The following is a 26791-nucleotide window of genomic DNA, read 5'->3' on the forward strand; positions in this document are numbered from 1 at the left end:
CTTGGAAGTACAGGAGACGATTCTTCACAATTTACAACGTCGATCGAATTGTGGCGGATGACTGGCGCTCCATTAGGAATTTTTTCCGGTTCGTTGATGGAGCCCAATTGCATCACAATGGTCAGGCAAGTCAGGTTCAGAGTGAAAAAAAGGGCACGCGACATCGACCTGGGATGACCGAACTCTCACCGGTTTGATTGACAACAAGTCAACTCTGTCAAAGTCAATAACTTTGAGTAACCGTGCATCAAAAGGCGCGACAAGTGCCAGATGCTGGACAGAGATATGGTAAGGTTATTATGTATATTTGTTCACCAATCGAGCCTGCAGGGCCTGGACGAATGATGCTACCTACCTAAATACATTGTATCTGCAGCCATCAATCCAATCAGTATGCCAACGAATGCGGTACCTAGTGAGGTAAGCTACCGCGTACCTACTGCCGGTATACTTTTCCACAAACCCGCCAGATCCTAGCCCCTGTAGCTACCGAGCCTTCCAAGCCTACGATTGGCCCACTGGCAGCGGCTGCCGAAGCGAGTCAAAAGTGGATTTGATTACCAAACTCTGCACAAGCCACGATGTGCATCCACCTTGGATGACGATGACAACTAGAGTCCAGCCAGTCCGACGGCGCCTCAGTGTACCAACAAATTGTGATCAAATATCTGGATTTTTCTTTGTTGCACAGCTAAGATTATACATTTGATAGGTTTTTGTTTGGCTCTGTCAATTCAAAGATCCCCCTGCTTGCAACAATGTCAGGCCCGGCTTTGCGAAAGCCTTTGATGCGCATCCCTTACACAGACGTCTTTGCCTCACCGCGAATATTTCCCGTGACTGCCAAGACGACCAACGGAGCTGTAGAAGCCCTTTTGGAATTCATTGCGGCACCATCCGCAGATGGCCCGTCGACGACCACATGTCTCACGGGTGCTGGTCTGTCCGTAGCTTCGGGTCTTGCAGATTATCGCGGCGACAAGGGAACATATCGCGTCAACAAGTCCTACAGGCCGATTTACCATCACGAATTCCTGGCCAGCCATGCCGCTCGCCGGAGATATTGGGCGCGATCATTTCTGGGCTGGACCTCGCTGCAAAAGGCGAGACCAAACGCTGCGCACAGAGCGATAGCAGACCTTGCGAAGATGGGCGTGGTTTCATCTGTTGTTACGCAGAACGTCGACGGACTCCACCACGCCGCGTCTGAAGGCTTGGCAAGTGCATCTGGCAGGTCCAACATCGTGGAGCTCCATGGCTACCTCCGGGCGTTGGTGTGCACAACCTGCAAGAGCGAGTATCCTCGGGATTTGTTCCAAGAGAACCTAGCCCGGCTCAATCCTGCCTGGGCGGCATTTCTAGAGGAGGCCGTAGCCTCGGGGGCCCTGGGGACTGAAGATCCGGCAGAGCGGAGAGCCAAGGGTATAAGATCAAACCCGGATGGAGACGTCGACCTGCCAGATGCTCCTTATACCACTTTCCGATATCCTGCATGCCCCAGTTGTCTTGCACATCCGCCACAATTAAGTAATGGCGAGGTAGCAAAGGTCGAGGTGGATAAGGATGGGGCTTGGGAGTCGCCCAGCAATGTCGGCATACTGAAACCAGCCGTGGTGATGTTTGGTGAGAGTATCGCTGGGAGCGTCAAGGCTGCTGCTGAAGAGGCCGTCACAGGGGCAGGCAAGCTGATGGTACTAGGGACGTCTCTTGCAACATACTCGGCCTGGCGACTTGCGAAGTTGGCAAAGGACAAGGGTAAACCCATAGCCATCGTGAACATGGGGGGAGTGAGGGGAGAGGATGCTTTTTTTGTAGAAATAAACCACCAGCAGACAGGAGCAGAAGGGGTTAGAGTTGAGATGCCCACAGAGGTCATCTTGCCTGCACTGGTGGAAGCGCTTGGGCGGACATCGACTGGGGCGACTTCCAATGTTCAGCCGGGGTACGATCACCAGGCGTCTGCGGTGTTCAAAGATATGTTGTCATAGACTGTAGGATTAAAAAATTTCAAATTCTAAAAGAATTCGGCGCTCGATGTTCTCCTTGGCTTGGGCTCAGAGTTCTCTCCGTTGTCTTCAACAGCGGCAGGTTCTGACGATGCTTGCTTCTTCTGACGCTTCGACTTGGGTTTCGGGGTGCTATTTTCAATCTCTCGGAGGACTAGAAGCCATTGTCAGATATATATCTTCAGCTTGACGTCGCTATGATTTCGATATACGTACCATCTTCCCATTCTTGTTCCTTCTGTCGATCGCCTACGCCCAAAGCCTGCTCAACATCAACCGTCTCCCCTTTCTGCAGCTTCTCAACCACCTCGCGAAGAAGAGCAATCCTGACATCCGACTGTCGCATAAAGTTTTCAAAGTTCCTGCGCATCGCTATCATCTGGATAGACATTGACCCTATGAAGAGGAAAATGACTATGTAGAATGTAGCTGGATTCCAATCCTTGGACTTTTTTTTGCGCAGCTTCATGGGGTTGTCCGAACGAAGCGGCTTAGGTATCAAGTTTTTCCAAAACTCAGTGCTGAAAACTGTCTGTGGTCCTGGACCGTAGTTGATTTGCCGGATGCCACCATATTGCCTTGCCAGTTGTGCAGAGTGGGCTGGCGAAAAGATGGCATTGATGGCTCTGGAGCCTCTTCGTGACAGTAGATTGGTTGCACGTAACCCGGACATTTTGGGACCGTAGAGTGTTCGGAATCGTTGGGTATTTTGAAGGAACGATGTGCTCGAAATCATATGATGTCGAAGGGTTGGTTGTCCTAGGGAATGCACGCTCGATTTCAGATGCTGGAAACAAAAAAAAAGAAGGGTGCAATGGCTGGGTTCAATCGCGGAGCTGTCCGTGTAGGCTTGGCGCGTTGAAATCTTGACCCCTGCGCTTGCGAATGATCCATGGTGGGGCCGTTGCTCTGTCAACGGTTCTGCCCATTTGTCAATCCGATCAAAAACTCGCACGGTATCAAACAAACGATAAGGTCGCGGGTTCGCCCAGGAACTAGAACTAGACTAGGGCACAACGGCGGGTCTCGGAAACAGCGCGCCGGAGACAAACATTCATCATATGGATCTTTTGAACGGTAGTCGTTTTTGTCGACTTGCTTAATTAATATATGCTCATTGCGATGCTTCGCGATCGTCACTCGTTCTTTTTTTCTGACAGCTACTAAAATATAGCTTTTCCATGGGCTACAAATACTGCTTTTTTGTTTTTTGTTTTTGGTCAGAGGATATGATTAGGAACCTGGTTGTTTAACGCGTTGCTTTCTTACATGGCATCCACTCCTCAGGCGCAGGCGGACTCAGTCCTATCTGCAGTCTCATCCATATCAACATGTTCATCGGCTACTGTCGTTTTACTCAGAAACCTGCTTGTACCAAATGACGCGGCTATCCCTACGAAACCTTCGGCCGCAAACGAGACGCGCACGACAAAGACTACCCGAACAACGAAGGCCTCGAGCGCGAAAACTCCAGCCAAGAAGACGGAAAAGGGTGCGCCGGACGGCTTAACCCCAAAGGAACGCGCAGTGCTCGCCACCAAGGTCGTGAATGCGACCTTGAAGACACTCGGCGATGCTGCAAAACCCACGCTCGCGGTGGCGGCACAGCCGGCGGCCGAAGCTCAAGGTCTTGCCAAGAAGACTTCCCGGGCTGCACTGCGACGATCGAGCTCTGCGCCAATGACGCCTCTCAATCCACGAACCCTGAACAGGACCTCTTCCTCGCCGACGAAGCCAGCAGCACGGCCAACCTCTTCGTCATCCGCAACAGCAACGGCCCGATCCAATGGGTGCCTGGCCGTTGTGGAATGCGCGCGCGTAGCTTTCACTGCACTTAGGGGGCTTCAGGCTGCGGGAGAGACGAAACTACCTGAACTACAGTTGGAGAATGGCCTGTCTGCGCTCGCAAGTCGACTAGTCGCAGTTGGGATGTTGGATCAGGCGGTCAGAGAGCTTCGTCATCTCAAGCAGCGATTAGACTCTCTGTTGGGATTATCTGCTACAGCTGCCCCTGTTCCTAAGAAGAAAACTGCAAGGGCCGCACAACCTGAAGTGGCAGTCCCAGTTGCCCGCGTGTCAGACATTCTTGATTTTGGTGGGATCCAGGTCAAGGACGCCGGACCGATCACTGAATTGGTTATATCGACGCAATTGTTGGCCCTCAGGGTACTTTCTCTAATGAAGAAGCCGCAGCACACTCAACCTGCTGTTGAATATCTCAAAGATTCGACCAAAGTTTCGCCTCTTGGCTTGTTGCTTGCATCCGTGGAATGTGGTCTCAAAACCTCTGACAAGGCCGCTCGGCAGTTGGAGACATTCTCTCAGCTCCTACTGTCGCTCGCGCCGAGTGTGTCGGGCAAGGCCGATGCTGAAGCATGCGAGCCACGCCTAAACATCTCTCCATCGGCCGCGTTCGAGGTGCATGTCCTCGGACTGGAAGCAAGGACGCACTGGTGGAGCTTAGCTGGGCACAAAGGGGACGTAGACAAGGACATAATTCAGCCGTTATGGAGGTGTCTTGGAGCTTATGTGCGAAGAAAGCCAGCCGCGGATGAGTCGCTGTATCTCAGTTGTGCAGACGCCGTTCAGCGTGTTGTTCAACTGGCCAAGAACAAAGGGTTCAAGCCGACCGAGTCCTTCAAATCACCTTTGGCAAGCTTGTACCAGGCTCTCGGGGCTATGGCAAGGGAGTCACGACAGTATCAGGAGGCGACCAGCTGGATCAAACGATTAAAGGGACTGTTGCAACCTAGCGAGGACTCGGACACCAGCCGCTGTTCCGTCGCGGCCCTACTCCTCTCCATTCAGCTAAAGGATGCCGAGCAGTATGCCGAGAGCGAGAACCTACTACGCGAAGTACTGGACGGTATCCAAGGCGTACTCAAGGGGAACACCAGTGACTTGGAGAGCCTTCTCACAAATGTAAATCTCGCCAGAAGATCGGCGATGAACGCATTAGTAGACGAAGTTCCAATACCGACTACTTCAAAAGGACTGATGGAAGAGCTTGTTCTCCAGTGTCCAAAGTTTTGTCTGAGATGGCTAGGAAAACCCATACCGGCCAGTGGAAGCACCAAAGATTTTGTGAGCTACGAACAAAGGCGGCAAACGCTAGCTACTATGTTGCAACATATGCTCGACTCGGCATTTTTGGTGATCAAGATTCTTTTGGACGAAAAACGAGTCTCATGGACGCAAATGGACTCCATCCTAGCTGACTGCCTCACGATTCTCGAATACATGGGTGATGCAGCACCCAAGCCTGGATCTCCAGGCAACTCAGCCTATGTCAAAATGTCACTCTTTCATTGGATTCACTACAGCACGCTTGTCGAATCTAGCAAAGATCCCAAAGACCCAGAGCCACTCAGAGCACTTCGCCGATCCATCGAGTGCGTCAAGCATCGTCCTGCAGCTGAGAAGGAAAAGACGCAGTTTGCAACAAAACTTGAACGCATGGCTGAGCTTTGTCAATCCATGGGCCGCATCAGCGAGGCTCTTGGGTCACTTCAGACACTCAGATCAGCATTGATAGATGATGGGGCACTGGATGAGGTTGTCGAAGTCTCGACAAATCTACCTCCTGCGCTTGCCTGGAAGTGCAGTGCTAAGACAGCCAATCTTTCACGAATCTTAACATCTATCGCGAAGCTGGAGCAGATTTGGATAGACTGGTCAGTTGATATGACCGAGCCGGAACAGCTGGCTGTCCGGGAGCATCGATTACACTTCATCCTCATGAAAAGTGACCGTATGCTTCCCACCATGACAGATAAAACTGTCGAATCACTACTCACCAAATATTACCCCACGAGACATCCAATATGCCGCCTGCGAACGCTGTTATGCCTCTTTGTCGTTCACCTCGACAGCTCGGATGAGCTCACGGCAATAGAGTCTCAAATTGAGGCTGTCGTCGGCCTGATTAAGAAGTCTGGCTTCGGAGAAGACTCGGCTCTGAGTAGCTATATGGAGCATTACAGGGCCTATTACAAGTCCCTTTCGGCCATGAAATCCCAAACGCCTGACCTCGATCGTATTGAGCAGTCCATACATCAGTGGAAAACAATCGCTGAAACATGCTCAACACCCGCTGACTTGGACAGTCGCATCGACGATGCTTCACACCTTGTTCGTCACCTACAGTCCATAATAGACTTTTCCAAGACAATGGGACAGGATTCTCTCCAGCTCTCGGCTCTCGAGCTTGTAACGAAAATTTCGGGGCTGCTGGAAGACTCTGATACAGACACTCGACTTGCATCCAATTCTAGACTAGCACTGCTCTATGCCAGTACCGGTCGATCCTCTTTGGCACATAAAGCTCTCGAAGCTGGCTTGAAGTTTACTCAAGAGAAAGAGGTGATCTCTCGGGAGAGCGTCGCAAATTTTCACCTTGCTTTTGCCGAGTTCCAATTGTTCACTGGAAACTTAAACGAGGCGTGAGTACAAGGGTCACCAGAACAGAACCTCTGGGCAAAGTCTTTCGTTGCCTGAAGCTAACAAGTTGTTTTTTTCAGAGAGGTGCATTTCAAGCAAGCTCAGAAACATGCTACAGATATATCCAACAATCAAATCGCCAGGTCTCAGCGTAGAGATCTAATAACATATGCATCGCTACTACAGTCCATGATAGCCTCTAAGAAAGGCGAGGCGCACCACGCGCTGATCCATGCAAGGGAAACGGTCCGTATTCTCTTTCGAGAATGGACAAAACTTGAAAGAGCTGCGTCGGGCTCATCGACAACGGATCAAGCAAACGAAAGCCAAGGCAGTATAAGCCTCGTGACATCCGTGGCTGGTGCTCCCAGCTCGGCGTCTGGGGATTCGACGGTCACTGCTGGACCGGAGTTTTGGAAACTTTTTTACCCACTGTTTCGCAGCTTGTCTCACTTGTCTTCTGTTTACGCTCACCTGGGAATGTTTCAAGAAACCGTCTACTATGCAGAACAAGCACAAAAGCTTGCACAGACCACAGGTGCCAGGCTCTACTTGGCCCAATGCGAGTCCTGGATGGCTTCCGTGTACTTGAGAGCAGGCAAGCTGCAGCGATCGCTCGAGCTTGCTAATTTGTCGAGCTCCAAGCTTCTTAGTAATGACCAGTCATGCACAGCTGTGGCCCTGGCATGTCAGCTCGGAGGACTTTACCGCGATCTGAAGGAATTTGAAGCAGAGCTCAGGATGATCCAACGCGCCGAGGATACATTGGTCGCCATCGATAGGGAAATTGCCGAGGTGGTGGAGAAGGAGGCTGAAGATGAAGATCAAGATCAGCCCTCGTCAAGGGCGCGTAAAGGCGCTGTCAGAACCGCCAAACTTCCGATCAGGGAGAAGCCAGCCGCGAGACAAACCACCCGAAAGGCTGCTGCAACCACGACAACTGCGCGCAGGACAACCAAAAAGGCACCAGTGGCAGTCGAGAGCACGACCACCTCATCAGTTCCTGCGCCGTCAGAGTCCACCGACATCATCATCTCTACCCTGAAGGCATCTGTAGCAGTGCACAAAGCGGTCTCGTTTGTGAACAAAAAGGATTGGAATTCCGCCAGAGAGACGCTTGAAAAGTCTCAAGCCCTAACAAAGCTGGCGAGGGGCAAACTTGGAGAAATGCTGGCGCAAGCAATGTGCCACTTTGGCCAGTGCCAGGAGCAAATGACGAGGGATGCGGTTTTTTCAGTCATACAGGACTCGACGTTGTCGTTTCCTGCAGTTTGCAAAAGTGCATCCGATCGCCCGTCGCCTGCCAAACCCACACAGCCGCAGAAAGGGAGGTCTGCCGTCAGTGCTGCCAGCAAGCGTCACCCTGACTTCCTCGTTAATCTACAAGCCGCCCACGACTGTCTTGTAGAGGCCCATTCGATTGCTATTGTTTCTGGAGATGCGGCCATGGTCCACCGGATAGCTGTAATGCTACAAAGCACCGTGCTTATTCTCTCTGCGACGGGCACATCAAAACCTCGCCTTCTGGGATCTCAAGATTTGGCAACCTGCTCCGTTGAGGCGGCACAGAATCTTACATGGAGGAGGGAGCGCAAAGCGTTGCTCCTAGAGAAGCACGCAGTCAGAAACGAAGCACTCGAGTGGCCGATGCCAGTCAGCCTGGGAGATGCTTCTCCTGGTGGACGTCTGAGTCTGGCCCCCGTTGCGGATATGAGCCGCTTTCAGCGTGACTACATTGACATAATCCCCAAGGACTGGACGGTGATTTCGGTCTCGCTCAGTGACAACAAGCACGACTTGTGTATTTCCCGGCTTCAAGCTGGACACACTCCTTTTGTCATTCGTCTCCCCCTCGAGCGGGCAACTTCCCGAGACACAGATAACGAATCGTTCAATTACCAGACAGGCCGTGCTGAGCTGCTCGACATCATTGAACTGGCAAACGCGAGCTGCCACGACGCTCGGGACATGTCGGCCAAGGGCGCCAAGAGTGCTTGGTGGGCTCACAGAGAGGAACTGGATGAGCGCCTGAAGAATTTACTCGACAACGTCGAGCAGGTGTGGCTCGGTGGCTTCAAGGGGATATTTTCACAGCAAAAGCGCTGTTCGGAGCTGCTCGCACGGTTCCAGAAGAGCTTTACTCACATTCTGGACAAGCACCTGCCATCCAGAAAGCAGGTCTGGGGCAAAAGGTCAAAAGCGGCCTCGGCTTCCGCATCTACGGCCAACAAGGTTACGCTTGATCCACGAATCCTAGAACTCTTTGTGGGTTTGGGCGACGTGACTGATCCCAACTGTGCTGATCTTGACGATGCTCTGAACGACCTGCTCTACTTCGTCGTGGATATCCTGCAGTTTCATGGCGAGCCAAATGCCTATGATGAAATTGACTTTGATGCAATGAGTGTCGATGCATTTGACGCTCTGCACTCATATTACACGGCGATGCAAGAGAGAAACGACAGAAATGGCTCATCTGAGAATCGAAAGGCCCATACGGTTCTTGTCTTGGACAAGGCTTTACACGTGTTCCCGTGGGAATCCTTACCTTGCATGGAGGGTCATGCTGTCTCTCGTGTACCCTCCCTCGAATGCCTCAGGCGGCTGCTGCTCGATAGAAAAAGACCAAAGACGACGACGGAGGACCACTCGAACTCTCCTGTGAGCGGGAGGCACGTCTCCAGAAACTCAGGCACATGGATCCTCAACCCTGGTGGTGATCTCAAGACGACACAGACAACATTCGAGACGTCTCTCGCGTCGTCTCTCGGAAAGCAGAGCAACTGGCACGGCATGGTCGGGCGCGTCCCCACCGAGTCCGAGTTCGAAGAGGCGCTACGCAGCAGGGACATCCTGCTCTACTTTGGCCACGGCAGCGGCGCCCAGTACATCCGCGGCAGGACAGTCCGCCGTCTCCAGGGTGGCTGCCGGGCTGCGGTCCTGCTCTGGGGCTGCAGCTCGGCGTCGCTGGCCGAGGCGGGCGACTTTGAGACGCACGGCCCGGTGTGGAACTACCTGATGGCCGGCTGTCCGGCCGTCACGGGCACACTGTGGGACGTGACGGATCGCGACATCGACCGGCTGGCCGTCAGGGTCTTTGAGGAGTGGGGCCTGGTCGGCGAGGGTGTATTCAAGGAGGAGGCCAAGGTCAAGAGTGGCAAGAGGACGGCCGCCGCTGCAGGCGCGGGCAGGGAGGTGGCGCCGGCGGCGAGGGAGCCCCAGACCTCGCTGGTGCAGGCCGTGGCCAAGGCAAGGGATGTTTGCAGGTTCAAGTACTTGACAGCTGCGGCGGTTTGTGTCTACGGCATACCTGTGTACTTGGATGATGAATAATAAGGCGGCTTGAGCTTTGCTGTCTTGTTGTAATGATTTTGTGTTCTGGGTATTGATGGTATTGGGTTACTGTGGGGTTGGCAATAGCCTCAACCCCCCTTCTTTTGTTTAATTGGTGCATAGATTACAGCAAGATACCCTCATTCATCACGAATGTCATTGGAAACGGCACAATTGATTTTGCTTCTGTTTTGATTGTTCAAATTCATGCTTGGAAAGAGACGGCATGCAGTACGGTTGAAGCTGTATGCAGTAAGCAGATCACCATGATCAACGGGGGGGCCAAGACCTGTAGTCCACACAACACACTCTTTTTCCCCAACAAAGACGGACGGGCTGAAAAGTAAGCCTTGGGCTTTTGGTAATCGGGCAATTTTACCCCATGGGATCGAAATCTGCAACAGCGGCCCCACACAAATTTTCGGAAACTTATTCTTTTCTTTTGTCAATCATTTGTTTCCTTTGCTCTTTTCTTTTCCTTGGTTTTTATTTTTTTGGTCGTCAAGACCAAACAAAAAAAAAAAGGGGGGCTTGCGAAGCGGGCTCCACCGGTCGCGCGCCTAAACACGCAAGACACGTAAACTTGGAGAGGCTGTTTTGTGTGTGTGTGTTTGTACCCTCCATTTCAATTGCATTGTCACCACTCCCGCGCATATATACACCCCCCTCCACCTCTTAGCATAGCCGGTTCATTTAGCATTTTTAGCCCTGATATTTCCAAATAGGAATTTTTATTTTATTTTATTTTTCTGTTTAATTTTGCTTGCCTTGTTTTAATGCAGGGAGTCTCCTTTTCTCCGACCGGGGGCGAAGTGGGGGGGGGGGGGGGGGGGGGGGGGGGGGGGGGGGAGTGGTGCTTACCCGTGGCGGGATTTTATACGGGGCCCTTCGTATAGTAAGCAATTCGATATTTGCATGATTGACATCGGGATGCTCCCGGATGTATACATTTTCTGATATTTGGATGTAACGGAGGATGATGTAAAAGAGGCAGGAGCGGACGGGATCCAACGGATGTATTCTGGGGGGGAGGACTTTTGTTGAGAGTTACGGGTGTCATCAAAGACTCTCTCTGTTTTCTGTACTGTAGATGCGGACAGTCAGTTTCTTCTCATTCATCCAATCAAAGTTTTGATAATGTATCAACAACTGTCATTCTCCCAATTAGGGGTAGGCAGGTAGCACGAGGCCACTTTTATTTATTTATTTATTTAAGCCCTATACTTGCTTGTCTTTTTTTTTGTCCTTGTGGACCAGGGAACCGCAACGCGTTCTCGGCTGAATCGGAAAGTTGAATGGACTGGTAGCGTGACACTGGAAAACCGAAAAAGAATTCAAGATGTTACCATGCTCGGGGGAGTGTCATTTTGTTTGACATTTGGTAGTGGGAGACAAGATGCATATCGGGGCAAAGAAAATGCTGAAGAAAAAGAAAAAGAGAAAAGAATGTCGTTTATGCTGGTCAATTTGGTGTGAGTGAGTTGACAACACAGAATCCTCTTTTTGGGAAACCAAAGCTGATGTGGCCGTTTTTGACGATGAACTCTCGGCTACGAGTGCTCCGTTTGCTGCGGTGTCTTTTCGTCAGCGGGTTCGTGACGCCTAGACCTGGTTGGTTGTGCATATCTTCGGCTCTGGACTGGTCCGCTGTTCCCATTCATGCAGAGACCCGTGTGGATGGTAGGGCAGGAAGACGGAAGCAATCAGGTGAAGATCAGAACTGATTTTGTTTTGGAGTGGCGAGACCAAACTAAATGGATTGGCCGAGCAATAATATCAGGCTTTCCTCCCCCAGTGGTATGGAAGCTGGAAATCTTAACTTCACTTGGGGTTAGTTACATATTTGTAATACTAACTTCGTAGAAAGGATCTCAGAAATCAACAGGGAGCGTTGTAAGCACAATAAAGTAAAACAAACCAGACTGCTCATTCGATCGATCCCTTGCGGTTTTACGAATACATCAGAAATACCTTGTCCTCGAGTTCGAGTCCTGTGCTGTGGTGACACGCGCATGCATGCATGCATGCATCAACCACCCTTGGACATAGACTTGTCTTGTTACATTGCTGGCTTACCTACCTAGCCTGCCTAGGTGGTTCGGTCGCAATGAGCCAGCCAAACGGGTGTGACCAATCCTTCCCCTCGAAAAGAGTCCCTTTAAGAGAGCGTGTGACGTTCCCCACATGGAAATCTCGGTAACGCTGCTTATGGCTATGACAGCTCTTGGTGCAGGGAAGTCCATCGGGGGAGCTTGAAATAATTGAGGGTGTTCATCTTTCGCAAAGTATTGGTTGGTGGTGCATTATATTAGGTATTTGTTATTTTCAGATGGCACAAGGGTAATGAGTTGTTCAATGAAGTCTTGATGGCTGCATCCATCACCTTGATAGAGATGGCGGTGCCTGAACTAAGGTTAGGTTTACTGAGGTAATAAAACACGCGTTGCAGTATCGGAGGAAAGCATGCCAAGTCTATCCGGGGACATATATCAGACAGAGTAAAGGGAAAGTTTCTCCTCAACCCAAAGAATATACGAAGTAGCTCCAAAGCATGAAACGAACCACCACGTCATATTCAACTTGAAAGGCTCTGATGTATTCAGCACTGACAGCCTTGGAAGGCTCAGGCTGTTTGTTGTAAGTGAGGCTAGGGCACTGGGGCGGCTTTGTCGGTTCATGTACCTACCTAGGTAGGTACCTAAGGTAGGAAAACCAAACGGAACCTGAATGATGACAGGCTGGCTGTCCTAGCGCAGAAACAAGAGACTCCACTGACACCGGCCCCGCCCCCGCCGTTTTTGTACCGCAGGAGTATACAGTATGCACTGCTGGTACAACGTATTGTAGTAGGCTTGGCTAAGATGCAATTTGCAGCGAAGGCCCGAATACCACCACCAAACTTTTGATCCGTGCTATTAACAACAACACGCACAAACTTTTCGATCGCATGGACATCCTTGCCTGCCGAACCGCGCTGAAGGGTCCTACGTTTCGATCAACGACCAGACCAACTGAGCTCTGTCAATAACCCACCAGGCAACCCGAGAAACAAGTATCCGTACCGCACTGAAATATATGCATACCTACTTATAGTGAAAAAGGTAGTGGATGGTTGGAAATCAGCTGGCTCAAGCGCCGGATTTGTCAAAAGTCAGTCATCATAGGCGGTTGCCAAGTTACCAAGCAAAAGAACAGACGGGGTCGGGGATCAAGCAGGGGACCCTAGCAGGCCGAGACCGGGGATGACTCGTGGCTCTTCAAACTGCCAGAGATTGAGGTGAGTGGAAGGGCAAGGGCTACAGCTCTCGCCGGCCGTTCTAGGATAATCCATGCCCTTCCGATTTGCTCAACCCTTCACTTTCACTATCATGTACTTTGTACCCACTACGTAGCACTTCTATAGTACGAAACTGAAGTGCTTCGTAGCTAGCCTTTGTTACCTACCACTTGTATTCTTGGGCGATACAAGTACCGCAAATCCAACATCATATGTTATGTGTGTGAGAGTCCCTGGTCCATGGCACATTCTTTGATCTAAGGATACGACTTCCTACGAAGCAAGCCCCTTGCTTTAGCTGACAAAGTTGGTCTAGACTCGAGATGCACGTGCCTACCTCACCTACATTAGGTACCAGTAGTTTGCTTGCACAAGCTCCATGGGTAATGCCAACAGCTAGGCTTAAAGCAACACAATCACAGTTACAGCTCGCCCAAAGGATGATTGAGATCGACTTTGTGCTCTGAGTATTCGTAAGCGGCCTCTCAGCGATGTGCAACAGTTGAAATACAAAAACGGTATTGTTTTGGTCCATGTTCGAGACCTTGTTCTCACCTCAATTGCAGTCAGTCGACTACCACAAAGTCTAGACGCAGCCATCCAATCTTGATCGTCATGTTAATCCTGTCACAAAATGAGCCCAACGTTCCAAAGATGAAAGAAAGCAAAATCGAGGAAAAGTGTGTGTGTGTGTGTGTGCGCGCGCCTTGGAGTGTGGCCAAAGTGGGATTCTTGTTGCGGAATCGGCAAGGGCATACCATGGTTCTGCGACTTTGGCAGGCCTAATAAGGAGGGCACCTATTACCGGTTGCTTCGGAGCAACACGTCCTCGTCCAGTATTTAATGAATTAATTCTACAGTGCTGTCACCGGCTCTACCTCCGCTCCCAGTGTGTGTTGCGTGCAAGTCTGCGTAATCGCGTAGCCTACCACTTATACGTGGTCTTTGGTTACAGCATGCCAAGTCTGTATACTCTCTCTTAGTAGACTAGCTCTATAGTAGTCCTAGTAAACATGGATTTCTTTTGCTGTTTATTTTCGGGATAAGGCCGAGAAAAGACGCATAATCAATCAAAATCAACGTCCCCCGCTACTGATTGAAAATCGTGCCCCTGATTGCACTGTCCTACATACAGTACGGTTGGATGCACGGGGCACGCAAGCCATCAATTACCCTTTCCTAGAATAAATGGTCGACTACCCCACAATTCCTGGCCATTGAAAGACGACGGACAGCCCCGTTATTACCTCAATTGAACATTGAACCCTGTCTCCTCCCCAAAGGTCATGCCCCATGTCACCCTGCGCGCAACGCCGACGAGGGCAATTCTATGTAGTAATGCGAGAGGGTTCGTTCGTAGAAAACCATGCCTCGGTCAAATGGTACCTTATGGAGATTACCTGGAGGATCATTTTGTAAGAATCCATCTGCTATATTCGTACCTTACAAAAAATCCCTTGGTAGCATTTGCACGCTTTACTAAAAGCCTTATTATTTATTACCATTTGTACAAGTACCATACTTTGTTTCGTATATTCAAACCGAATAGAGCCCACCGGTACGGCCACCCTTGCCAGGCTTGCCAGGGTCTAGCCAGCAAGCGCGACCCAAAATTTCTCCGTGCCCCAGCCCCTCACCAGGGTAGGGAAAAGAAAAAGGAAAAGAAAATAAAAAAGAAAAAAAAAGAAGAAAAGAACCAGCAGACACTCCAACGGCTTCGGGCCTCAACCTGACCGATCCTTGTCCTGGCTTTGATTCTACGGTACGAATAGGTGCGAAGTACTGCAAAGTATGTTGTACTACAAAAAGTACCATGCAAATCAATCATTGACCATTGACTCTCCTGCTCGGCCCAAAGCGACCAAAAAAGTCTCCACTACCGTCTCTGTCGGCTCGCACCTTTCGAGTCCTCTCCGCATTCTACGCTGCATAGTTAACCGCGCCTCTATCCAGACTTTAAACCCCCCCTACTCATAACTCTATGCTCAGCTCGCCTACCTTACGTTAGCCAAGCAACTCGTCGATGTACAACGGGGATAGCGAGTCAACCGCGATCTCTCCCATGTCAAAGATAGTATCATGACAGTCCCGGTGTGCCTTGGACTGACAGCAACCTGAGACATAAGGACTAGGGCTACATTAGTCTAGTCGTTACGCTGCATTCGTTTTGATTTTGGTTAACTAGCTTTTGTTTGTGTTTTTCGGGCCAAAAACCTAGCGTCGGTTGTGTGCGCTGAGAGTTGCATCTACTGTTTCTCTCCTTACCCCAGACTGCAGCTGGTTGCATGTTCTACTGCTTCTCCGCATATGCACGGTCTCGACCTTGCTACTGAACTAAAGCTATCAATTTACCTCCCTCGATCAACAACAAAGACACCGACACCGGAAACGACCCCGACAACGACGGCAACTGCAACGGCGACGGCGACGGCAATCTCGCTCTCAGGCGACGAGGAGACCCAATTTCGTGCGGCTTCCATCCGGGGGTCCACGCGAAACCGAGGCTGCCGAAATGACGTCCAGCCAGCCAACAACCGAAGCGCAGACCTTTCCCACCCTCGACCTCGATGCAGAAGCCCACCTAATGCACGCAGACGGCGTCGACCTCAATGGGTTCCAACTCGATGGAACCCCCAACGGCAGCCTGCACGATGATGCGCCTCCTCAAAACGTCATGGATTCCTCACACTTTGGTGACTTTCAGTTCCCCTTCCAGTCGATCAATGACGAAAGCACAATAGTTGCCATGACCGACGCCTCTCCTGCCGTCGATGTCTTCCCCCCTCCGCAGCACCGCCCTTCGGTTTCCTCGATGCCGGCCGACCGAAGGGGCTCTATTGCCTCCGCAACCGGGCAAGCACCCAGCTACAATGGCAACAGGGCTTCTCAGAGGAGGCATAGCCAGGTCACATCTGAAGATGGCAGCCCAGATAGTAACGGTAACGGCCTGTTGCTGGAGGACCCAGGCGCAGACGAATTTGGGCTGATCTCTCGCGGTCCCGGCGACGCATCTGGGGCAGGCAAGTTCAAGGACGACAAGGGTGAAACAATGCCGGCTTGGAGCGAGCTGAAAACAAAGGCCGGCAAAGAGCGCAAACGATTGCCCTTGGCCTGCATTGCATGCAGGCGCAAGAAGATACGCTGCTCTGGAGAGAAACCCGCCTGTAAACACTGCCTCCGATCTAGGATCCCGTGTGTGTACAAAGTGACGGCCCGGAAAGCCGCGCCAAGGACCGACTATATGGCCATGCTAGACAAGCGTCTAAAGCGTATGGAGGAGCGTATCATCAAGACTGTGCCCAAATCTGAGCAAGACGGCATCGCAGCGACGGTGATGAGATCAGTGTTGAAGCCAGCAATCCCAGGGACCCTGAACGCATCCAAGGCCGCGGCCAAGAAGCGTGGGGCGGATGAGGCATTCGGCCCCGAGTTGGACAACTGGGCGAGATGCTCGACCAAGAGCAAAACTGATGCATCGGGCCGACCTGCAACTATTTTGCTTCACGAGGCTGAGGAGAATAAGCTGCTGCAGGAGGGCGCCGATGCGCTGCCATCCAGGGAAATACAGGAACACTTGGCTGAGGTATTTTTTGACGACATATATGGCCAGGCCTATCACTTGCTGCATAGACCGAGTTACATGAGGAAACTTAGGTGAGTTGCGAAATCTTTAGTACTAAATTTGAAAGCTGCCTTTCCGCCAAGTCACATTCGTCACTCTTGGTCTGGTATTTGGCATGTGCTAAATTATTACTTCTAAATCAGAGCTGGAACTCTGCCACCGGTACTTATCTTGTCTGTGTGTGCAGTCTCGGCACGATTTTCGACACATCCGAAGCTTAACACGAACCCAAACTTCCTACGTGGCGAGGAATGGGCGTCTCATGCGCGAGACATAGTCATGAGGAGATATGAGTGGCCAAACATTACCATTCTTACATGCCTACTTATACTTGGTCTGCACGAATTTGGCACCTGTCATGGTGGCCGGAGTTGGGCCCTGGGAGGCCAGGCCATCCGTATGGCTTTTGCACTCCAATTACACAAAGACCTTGAATATGACCCGCATTCGGGAAGGGCTCAGCTCAGCTTCATCGACCGCGAAATTCGGAGGAGGACGATGTGGGCATGTTTCTTGATGGACCGTTTCAACTCGTCCGGCACGGAAAGACCAACGTTCATCAAGGAAGACACGGTCAAGATACCATTACCGGTTAAAGAAAAATACTTCCAACTGGATATTCCCGGCGCAACGGAGGACCTGAACGGCCCTACACTCAACCCTATGGATATGGACGAAGACCAGGCTTCTCAGTTTAAGGAGAACATGGGCGTTGCGGCGTACATGGTCCGGTCTATTGCCATATGGGGTCGGATCATCAACTATCTGAACCAAGGAGGCAAGGAGTTGGACCCTCATCCAATGTGGAGCCCCGACGCCGAATACGCCAAGCTCATCAAGCAGTCTGAAGATCTTCCGGCAAGCCTTCCCGATTCACTACAATACAATAGGGAGAATCTGAAACTACATGACACCGAGGGCATGGCAAACCAGTTTCTGTTCCTTCACATCTCGATTCAGCAGAACATACTGTTCATGAACAGGTTTGCAGTCTCCTCTCCAGGTAGCATAGCCCAGCAGGATGTACCTAAATCATTCGTCACCAAGGCCGGTGCCAAGGCGTTTGCGGCTGCCAACCGCATGTCGGAACTCCTCAAGGACGCAGAGCCGTATCTCGTATCTGCCCCGTTTGTGGGGTACTGTACCTTCCTTTCCAGCACCGTCCACATATTCGGAATATTCTCGGGCAACCCTGCCATCGAGACGACGTCAAAGCGGAATCTCGCGACAAACGTGAGGTTCCTGTCCAAGATGAAGCGTTTCTGGGGCATGTTCCACTTTATGACAGAGAACCTCCGTGAACAGTATCGCGCCTGTGCAGATGCTGCTAGGCAAGGAAACCCAGCAAATGAGAACAGCCCTCAAATATTCCAGTACGGAGACTGGTTCGACCGATACCCCCACGGTGTTTCTCAATCCGACTTTTTGGACCCGGTGAAATATAGGGCGAAAGAGAAGGGCAACGACGCGGTTCTGGAACAGAAGCCAGAGCTGGCCACGGTCGAGGAGTTTATGACAAAGATGTCACCGCGGAGTGCCGAAGGCGCAGTCAACAACAGCCAGGGCGGCAAGCCTCAACCAGCAAAGAGAAAATCTATCGCCAAAAGAGGTGGTAGTACAACTTCGCGGTCGGACCACCAGCCAGATCCTATCATGACAGATGTCGGCAAGCATGGTCCCACAGAGCAACAAGCACAACAGCAGCCGCAACAACAGGCGAACAACAGACGGAGGTTCTCTGGGACCGTGGGGGGACAGACAAATGCGCCAAGCTTCAGCCCGCTGACAATACCTCAGTCGGCGAACCAGGCGCCATACCATACTCTGTCACCCATCAGTCCAGTCGCAATGAACGCCTTTCCCCATCATAACCACCACCACCACCATCAGAATTCACAATTTTACTCACCAGAGCTGCTATCTTTATCACTGTCTCAGCAGACAACTGCAGGCATTTTACCACAGCTCGATCGCCAGCTAGTCTTTGGCGCATACGGCGCTTTGGATCCCGGTATGACAAACCAGATGCTGGATGGAGGTGGCATCTGGGACGGCATGAGCGGTCAACGACACGGTGACGGCGGACGACGGACCCATGGTTCGACGGCCGAAGCGCTGCACGCGGCCGTCGTGGGCCACACACTTACCCACCATCACCAACCGGGCCACCATGGTCACGAAGGCGCCTCGTCGGCATGGTTTATGCCCTTCAACATGGAGCCCCCCGAGATCGGTCACGACTTGACAAGTCTCGACGGACTTGGCGCAATGTTTGGCGGGGCCATGACTACACAGGGCGGAATGGGCGGCGGCGGAGGCAACCCAAACCACAACGGCCACTAGAGATGGTACGGCACGGTCTGGGATGCTAGGTCGTCGCTTTTGTCGCCCGGAAGCATGAACGAAGAGGTTGCGCGCTGGGCGGGGATGAGCGTATGTCTCAAGCAGCGTGATCATCATCAGCTTGGGGCGGATTGACGAGTCCAAAAATGACGGGCAATGTAGCAAAAGCGGGCGTTAAATTTTTTTTTTTTTTTGGATTGATCTCTTTTTGAAGATTTAGGTCGAGATACAAGGCAGAAAACTTTGAAGGCTGGGAGTATTGCCATCAGGAAATATCGTGAAGAACAGGCCGAATTACCTGTTTTGCTTTTTTTTTTTTTTTTTTTTTTTTGTTTTCTTTTTTATGCGAACAAAAAGCTACCTTGGGCAGGCATCTTGAAAGGAGTTTACGAATTACCTTGGACATATAAGGATCGGCAAATTCTTAAGCGTGGGAATCTCATTAACAAAATGGGTTTATTTCTTGTCCGGTCTTTTACTTTCCTCTTTCTCTTGCCTTTTCTCAATTAGATACCATTTCCTAGGTGCGATACCTCTTTCTGCTGATATCGGCAACATATAAATGCAATAAACCAACTTTTGCGTTGGCAGTGGAAAACAAAAGAAAATATCGAGCGTGCAACCTTTTGATTCTTACCAAAACTTGGCACGCGGTTGGATATACTCGCACATTTGTCTGGTGAGGTGAATTTTCGCTTGCTCTGCATAAGGAGGTTACGAATTTGTTGAAAAGACTAAATATTTGGTATCTGCTTCTGTTAAGAATCCTGTACAACATAAAAGAGAATTATTCCGACGCCTCGGTCTTGGTCCCCTTGGACCTCTTTCGCTTCTTGCTCTTCTTCTCCTCGCCATCTTCACCCTCAGCCTTGGCCTTGCCCTTTCCTTTATCCTTGCCCTTGTGCCTCTTGTGCTCGACGGCGCCACCACCGCCCTCTGCGGCAGCGACGGCCCGATCGAACCCAAACGTGGGGCCACTCTCCTCGAACTCGCGGCCAAAGTTCTCTCGGCGCCACTGGCGGAGGCGCGCCTTCTTGCCGAGGCGCTTCTTGTCTCTGCGCTTCTTTTCCGGGTCGCGAAAGGTGGCGAGCTTCTTGAGACCGGCATACTCGTTGAGGACGGCGTCCGAGGGCGCGAGCAGGATGTCGCGCGGCGTCAGGCCGAACGAGTTGGGTGACGTCTCGCGATACCGGAACCCGCCGCCCGTCGCCTTGTGCTTCTTGGACGACGAGGCGAGCGCCGTCGGGTCGTCGAGCTCCATCTTTTGCTCCACTAGGGCCTCGAGCTTGGCGCGCTCCTGGCGGGCGGCGCGTTGCGCGGCGATGCGGTCCTTTTTGTGGTCTTTTGATGTCTTGCGCTTCTTGGAAGGGTTTTCCTCGTCGTCGTCCTCACCATCAACCTCTTCCTCAGCGCCGTCCTGCTCTGCATCTTGGTTGTCTTCTTCATCAGATAGGCGTATTGTGGGCGGTACCGAGTCGTCGAAATCGGGAACGATGTCCTTGATGTCGATATCGTCATCCCATTTCGGCTTCTTCGGCTTGCGCTTTTTGGATGAGGAGTCGGCCTCCTCGTCCGAGCTCACATCGCCAATCTCCTCCTCTGCATAGTAATCGTCGCCAAACTGCTTCTGCATCTCGGACTCCCATTTGTCGTCGTCCCACGCATCGTCGAGTAGTTTCGCCCACTGCTCCTCCTTGAGCGTTTTGTTATGCAGGCCCGCAGCCTTTTTGATCTTTTTGAGCTTTTCCTCCGCCTCCTCAAGCTTGAGCCGCTTTAGGCGCGCACGCTCTTCCCGCCTCTCCTGCTTCTCCGCCTCCTTGCGCTCCTTCTCGAGCTCACGCTGCCTCTTTCTGCCCTTGGTCTCTTCCCTCCTGACGGTCTTGGCCGCGACGAGCGTTCGCGAGTACGACTGCAAGACCTCGTTGCTCTTCTCGGGGTCCTCGAACCTCATGTTGTACGCATTCTCAAACTCCTCGGCCATGTTGGCGTTGTCGGCGTCCTCTTCATCCGATTCAAAGGCCTCCCACCGATTTCCCTCTGGGGGTGCCCACGCCCTCGAGGCCATGAAGTTGGAGAGGAACAGCTCTGGGTCCTTGTCCGCGTTTGCCACATCGACTTCGGTGACAGTTTTAACCTGTGCAGCGCGGGACGGGTGCACGCCGTTTGACGTAGCTGACTGGTCGGGCTTGGACTTGCGCTTCAGGAAGTCCTCACCGTCGCTGTCGTCGTCTGAATCGTCATTCGCAAGGGCCTTGACCTCTTTGATGAAGTCCTTTTTCAGATCATCTTGCTCCTGTGCATATGTCCGGGGCGGCGGTGCTTTCGAGTCCTCGTCAAAGTCTGCGCCAACGTCGCCCTTCATGTATCTCTCTTGGTGGTAGTCCTTGAGCGTCATGGGTTTGTCCTTGGACTTTTTAGAGGCGGCTGCGGCTGCGGTGGCCTCCTCTATCGGCGTGTAGAATTTCGCATTGCTGTCGTAGATCTTGGGGTCTTTGTTCCGGAGGGCTTGCAGGGTAGCTGAGATTTCGGCGTCGAGGTCCTCGGTGGCCAGGAATCCTTCCTCGTCTTCTGTTTCGTCCTCAGAGTCCGACTCTTCATCGTCTTCATTTGCGAGAGCTCGGCCGTGCTTTTCTTCAACTGTGATTGTGAATGCGATTATGCTGTTAGCAAACAAAAGCAATCATCTTTCAGGGGTCGATGGACAAATGCGGGCGCAACTCACGTCGTTGAAGTTCTTCCCGCTTCTTGTTGTGCTCAAACCTCCTCGCATATTCCTCGTTGATCTTGAATGACCCCGATGCCTCTTCTAGCTTTGCGCCTCCCTCCTCAGAGTCGTCATCGCTGCCGGAACTTGAGTCGTCAGAGGAATCTCCTTCATCAAAGAGACTCTTCTTTCCTGGCTTTTCGTCTTTTGAACCGTTAACCTCGACCTGATCGAGAGAGTCGCTGCTCGTACTACGAGAGCGCTTTTTGGTTGTCGAGCCACCCATGACTGGATCTGTGAGTTGCTGGCTTTGTGTGCTGCAAGACTTGATCGGCTCAGGTTATTGGTACCCCAGAGCGCTTCAGGAAGTTGAAAGCTACTCTCACGATGACCGCCCGCCTAAACTTTTTTTTCTGCCGCAGAGGTGGGGATTGCCCGCAATTCGTGCAGAAACATGGAAAGTTCTTATCTTATCAGAAGCCGGATATCCACGCGCTTAGACGAAACAGGCTTAGCCTTGCTTGGCGTTAATCCCACCGACGAAGCGTCGTCGTTGGCTCAACACCGCCCATCACGTCACCCGCCAAACGAACAGGCTCCCGGTAACGATTCTAGGCTGGACTAAACTTTGGCTGGCGACAACGATTTCCAACGCCATCGCTTGTTTTTATCCATCCATCGCAGCCGCGACACCCGATTTGCAGCGATTTATTTTTTTAAGAAGCACTCTAAACCTACGACCGTTTACTTTTATAACATCAGCGCCCTCGATCGAGATAAATTGCCAACATGGCCGACGGAGCAGCCAAACCCAGCAGCAGCGTCAAGCTGGTGTTGCTTGGTGAAGCTGCAGTGGGAAAGGTATGCTCACGGTCGCACGTGCGCCACTCCGACGTGGTGCGCAGCTTGCTAACCTCAAGCTCGGTACTATTCAGTCATCACTTGTCCTGAGGTTTGTCAACAACGACTTCCAAGAGAACAAGGAGCCGACAATAGGGGGTAAGCTTGCCACCGAACTCTCGCAAACGTATGCGCCTTTCCGGACGCCGAGGAACTGACCGGAAGCCCCCCATCATTCTGCTCGACACAGCTGCCTTCCTGACCCAAAAATGCAACCTGCCGGCCCGGACCATCAAGTTTGAAATATGGGACACGGCCGGACAAGAACGTTTCGCCTCGTTGGCGCCCATGTACTACCGCAACGCACAGGCCGCCCTCGTCGTCTACGACCTCACGAAGCCGACATCACTTATCAAGGCCAAGCACTGGGTCGCCGAGCTGCAGCGCCAAGCATCCCCGGGTATCGTTATCGCCCTCGTCGGTAACAAGCTCGATTTGACGAGCGACGGTGGCGATGCGGCCGGTGGCGGGGATGATGATGCCGATGCCGACGGCGCGGGTGGCGATTCGGGCGACGCCCGCAAGATACCGACAGAGGAAGCCAAGGCGTACGCCGAGGAGGAAGGGTTGCTTTTCTTCGAGACCAGTGCCAAGACGGGATTCAACGTCACCGAGGTCTTTACAGCCATTGCCAACGCGATCCCGGAGACGTCGCTCAAGAGCGCGAGGGGTGCTGGTGCCGGTGCTGGTGCCGGCCGCAGTGGCGAGCAGCAGAGTGTCAGCCTGGGTGGCCCACGGGATGTGGAGGGCAAGGATGGATGCGCGTGCTGATTCGACGGAGTTGGCTTGTCGTTACTGCATGTTTTTCGGGTTAGTTTTGATCTTTTCCCCCCTTGGTTTCCTTTCTGAGCAGGGACTCGGCGGTAGATACACTGGCTGTTGATGGTTGGAAGGTAGCACAGAGAAAGAGAGTGGACATGGTCAAAGATATGGGCTGTTTACGTGCTATGGTATGTTATTTTGCATTCATTTAGCAGGTTTGTTTTCAAAGGATGCCGCTCATCTTTGAGCGGTGGGCTTAGGGGTTCTAATGCGATCGGTGTATTTTCTACTGTATCGAGTGGCTTTAAACAGATTTGATAGGTCACTACTGAAAGAAAGAATGGTAAATATGACGGCCCTATACACCATGACTGACTGCTGCCAACCGGTTCAAATGACCTATTACAATCAAATAAAAGAACCAAAAGGGTTATGTAACATTACATGAAGCGGGTCTAGTCTAGAGCGCACTTCTGACAGCAGGGGTTTCTCAAGGTGAGTGAATGCCTTGCTTTCCACCTCAGGAGGTAGTATTTGAAGTTACTCGGCTAATTCTACTTGTTCCTTGACCATGTACAGATGCCTGTAAGTAAACCCTGGCGCTCACAACAATATGACAGTAAAAAAAAAAAAAAAAAACAAGAAATTCAAGACCAGGCGCAAATCATCCACATAACTACTACCCGGTGGGCACACTAGCAGGAGCCTAGATCAACCAAACCCAGCCCAAACCACTCTGATCAAGTGGCAAGGCAGGAGAGCAGCTGCAGGATTATGTGCGGAGGAGCAAATCCCGTGATGGGGTGTGTCGGAGCCGAGTACGGTTGCATGCCTCCCCCCATGTGCGGGGAAAAATACGACGAAAAGCTGGGGGTGGAGAGCCTATCACCAGGGGGCTCGAGCATAAGCAGGCGATTTTCAAAACCTGACTTGATGCTGCATTGTCTGCCGATCGTCGGTCTACTTTGACCCGTGGAAATGGCGACGACTGGGGGGAACGAAGGATGCTGCGAATGCGACCATGACCGGCATGATAAGTACTGGGGTTTGTCCTTTCGACAGCCCACTCGGTACTTACTTGTTGCTGCCTGCTTTGCTACTACCTAGCAACGGCTAGAGAGTTGGGGAGAAAAGCATTATGGCGGAAGGTCCAGGACCAGCACCAAAGCAACAGGAGGACACGCCTCACCTTCACGGCGACATGACCCAGTCACCAGTCACAAACACTGATGGTGGTGATGCGACTAAACCTACCGCAACTCAACCCGACCATGTTGAGAATGTTGCAGCAGCAACAACAAAGCGTATAGCAGATGCCGGCGTCATCGAGAATAATGACGACACAAACGCACCCCAAGCTAGCTCACCCACCCCAGCACCGGAAACTGCAAAGAAATCGCTCTGGTGGGCGTGGGTGTACATGTTCGACTGGTACCCCAAGCACTACCCAGAGGAAGAACGCAAGTTCCTCCGCAAGCTCGACTGTTTCCTGCTGACCTTTACCTGCATCGCCTTCTTCCTCAAGTGGCTGGACCAGAGCAACATCAACAACGCCTACGTGTCGGGCATGAAGGAAGAGCTCGGGCTGTACGGCAACGAATACTCGCTGTTTGGCGCCTTTTACAACGTCGGCTACATCATCTGCCAGGTGCCCGCCATGCTGATCCTGTCGCGGCCCAAACTGTCCCGCTACTTCCTCCCGACCATGGAGGTGCTGTGGAGCATCCTCACCTTTGCGCAGTCCAGACTGCGGTCGGCGGCCGACATCTACGGCACCCGGTTCCTTCTGGGTCTGCTCGAAACGCCCGTCGCTTCCGGTTCGCTCTTCATCATGAGCAGCTGGTACAAGCCCGAGGAGCTGTTCAAGCGCACGGGCGTGTGGTACGTCAGCAACAACATCGGCGTCATCATGGGAGGGTACCTGCAGGCGGCGGCCTACACCAACCTCAACGGCGTCGGGGGGATGTCGGGCTGGAGGTGGCTGTTTGTCATTGACGGCTGCATCTCCCTGCCGCTCTCGGTGCTGGGCTTTTTCATCTTCCCCGGCATGCCCACCAGCAGCAGGCCCTGGTGGATGACCGAGGAGCAGCACGCCATGGGCCAGAGGAGGATGCGTGACGTCGGCGTCGAGGAGCCCAGGAGGCTGTCGGTCAAGACGTTCAAGACGCTGCTGGCGAACAGGAGGTGGCAGTGGTACGGACTCGGGGTGCTGGCGTACGTTTTGTTCCTGTCGAGCAGCTACCCGCACGGCCAGATGGCGCTGTGGCTCAAGGACCAGGCCGCCAAGCATGGCACGTACACGGTGCCGCAGATCAACACCATCCCGACTGGGGCGCAGGGTGTGTCGGTCGTCACGGCAGTGTTGGCTACGTCGCTGTGCATGGTGTATCCGACGTGGGCTGTTTTTACCGCCGTGCAGTGTTTATTTTTGTTTGCCAATATCTTGTTGATGGTTTGGTATATTCCCGACGGGCTGAAATGTACGCTCATGTCTCCTTACGAGTGTGTTTTGGTTGAAGTTGGAGTTGGTTTCTGGATTACTCACTTACTAACCGGGTTTACGATACGTAGTCTTTGCCTACTACCTCCTTGGCATCAGCGCAGCAGTCACGCCAATCCTGGTACCGACTGTGAATTACTGGCTCAAAGACAGCGCAGGTATGTAATACTCTACATTATTTTTTATTTTTTTATTTTTTTTTTGATCATTTCAGATCCAACGCTGATACAACGACGTTTTGTCGACAAACTCCAAAAGAGGCCCGCGCAGTCTGCACAGGGTCCATGCTGACATTCGGCTTCGCCATCCAATCCTTCTACCCCATCACCGTATTCCCGGTCGTCGAGGCGCCACAGTGGAAGAAGGGCTACATTGTCAACTTTTGCTTCATCTTGGGCTGCTGGGCTTCACTATGCACCGGGTTTTATCTGTATAATCGCCATCAGAAGAGCTTAGAGGCGCTGCGTGAGGCGGATCGGGAGGCAGACAAGGTTAAGGGTGATGAAGATTAAAAACGGAGAAAGTGTGTTTGGGTGGTTACCTTGATATCGTTCGTCGAGTCCCTGGAGATGTGAATAATATGGTTCCAGTCATGGCGGGTGGCGAGCGGGCTGTCGTGTAGTATCGGATTTGGGAATTATGCCAGAGGTGTATACCTGCCTGCCTGCCTGCCTGCCTAGCTACCTATCTACCCACCTGCATAATGCTCACTCTTCGGTCCATCTTGACCCGGCGGCAAATACTCAATGTCATGTTGCAGGCGGGGTCAGAGGAGCAGTAGCATGAGGAGTGCATATATCTCCAAAAAATAGACCCCGCACGGCAACCCTCCGATATGAATATTTTGAGCCATTACAGCGTGATCTCACGCATGGTCCTCACATTTGCGTATTCCCAGAAAGGT

At 52.1% G+C, this 26791-nt stretch overlaps 8 protein-coding genes across 8 annotated transcripts; 6 read left to right on the forward strand and 2 right to left on the reverse strand.

The window, feature by feature from the left end:
- Positions 1 to 627: 627 nt before the first annotated feature.
- Positions 628 to 2756, reverse strand: PgNI_10007 (uncharacterized protein). Its single transcript, XM_031129987.1, has 2 exons — positions 2223 to 2756; positions 628 to 2160 (listed from the first exon to the last, which is right to left on the reverse strand). The coding sequence occupies exons 1-2, from the start codon at positions 2740 to 2742 to the stop codon at positions 2015 to 2017; spliced, it is 666 nt and encodes a 221-aa protein (XP_030977716.1). The 5' UTR covers positions 2743 to 2756; the 3' UTR covers positions 628 to 2014.
- On the forward strand, positions 759 to 1988 carry PgNI_10008 (uncharacterized protein; the record flags this gene model as incomplete). Its single annotated transcript, XM_031129988.1, has 1 exon — positions 759 to 1988. The coding sequence occupies one exon, from the start codon at positions 759 to 761 to the stop codon at positions 1986 to 1988; it is 1230 nt and encodes a 409-aa protein (XP_030977713.1).
- A 519-nt stretch (positions 2757 to 3275) lies between the features above and the next one.
- Positions 3276 to 9779, forward strand: PgNI_10009 (uncharacterized protein; the record flags this gene model as incomplete). The annotated part of the gene is made up of 2 exons (XM_031129989.1): positions 3276 to 6448; positions 6527 to 9779. 2 exons carry the CDS (start codon positions 3276 to 3278, stop codon positions 9777 to 9779), a joined length of 6426 nt encoding a protein of 2141 aa, XP_030977714.1.
- Positions 9780 to 12372: 2593 nt separating this feature from the next.
- PgNI_10010 (uncharacterized protein) lies at positions 12373 to 13849 on the forward strand (the record flags this gene model as incomplete). The annotated part of the gene is made up of 3 exons (XM_031129990.1): positions 12373 to 12416; positions 12654 to 13279; positions 13373 to 13849. The coding sequence occupies 2 exons, from the start codon at positions 12373 to 12375 to the stop codon at positions 12805 to 12807; spliced, it is 198 nt and encodes a 65-aa protein (XP_030978205.1). The 3' UTR covers positions 12808 to 13279; positions 13373 to 13849.
- A 1009-nt stretch (positions 13850 to 14858) lies between these two features.
- Positions 14859 to 19627, forward strand: PgNI_10011 (uncharacterized protein). Its single transcript, XM_031129991.1, has 2 exons — positions 14859 to 16710; positions 16822 to 19627. Exons 1-2 carry the CDS (start codon positions 15569 to 15571, stop codon positions 19019 to 19021), a joined length of 3342 nt encoding a protein of 1113 aa, XP_030978204.1. The 5' UTR covers positions 14859 to 15568; the 3' UTR covers positions 19022 to 19627.
- On the reverse strand, positions 19624 to 22305 carry PgNI_10012 (uncharacterized protein). Its single transcript, XM_031129992.1, has 2 exons — positions 21744 to 22305; positions 19624 to 21658 (listed from the first exon to the last, which is right to left on the reverse strand). The coding sequence occupies exons 1-2, from the start codon at positions 22009 to 22011 to the stop codon at positions 19809 to 19811; spliced, it is 2118 nt and encodes a 705-aa protein (XP_030978207.1). The 5' UTR covers positions 22012 to 22305; the 3' UTR covers positions 19624 to 19808.
- A 26-nt stretch (positions 22306 to 22331) lies between these two features.
- PgNI_10013 (uncharacterized protein) lies at positions 22332 to 23842 on the forward strand. The gene is made up of 3 exons (XM_031129993.1): positions 22332 to 22586; positions 22661 to 22724; positions 22816 to 23842. Exons 1-3 carry the CDS (start codon positions 22515 to 22517, stop codon positions 23394 to 23396), a joined length of 717 nt encoding a protein of 238 aa, XP_030978206.1. The 5' UTR covers positions 22332 to 22514; the 3' UTR covers positions 23397 to 23842.
- Positions 23843 to 24340: 498 nt separating this feature from the next.
- Positions 24341 to 26721, forward strand: PgNI_10014 (uncharacterized protein). The gene is made up of 3 exons (XM_031129994.1): positions 24341 to 25867; positions 25959 to 26045; positions 26146 to 26721. Exons 1-3 carry the CDS (start codon positions 24526 to 24528, stop codon positions 26397 to 26399), a joined length of 1683 nt encoding a protein of 560 aa, XP_030978201.1. The 5' UTR covers positions 24341 to 24525; the 3' UTR covers positions 26400 to 26721.
- The last annotated feature ends 70 nt before the right edge of the window (positions 26722 to 26791 follow it).

This window comes from Pyricularia grisea, assembly GCF_004355905.1.
Source record: "Pyricularia grisea strain NI907 chromosome Unknown Pyricularia_grisea_NI907_Scaffold_7, whole genome shotgun sequence".
In the NCBI taxonomy this organism is placed as follows: Eukaryota; Fungi; Ascomycota; class Sordariomycetes; order Magnaporthales; family Pyriculariaceae; genus Pyricularia; species Pyricularia grisea.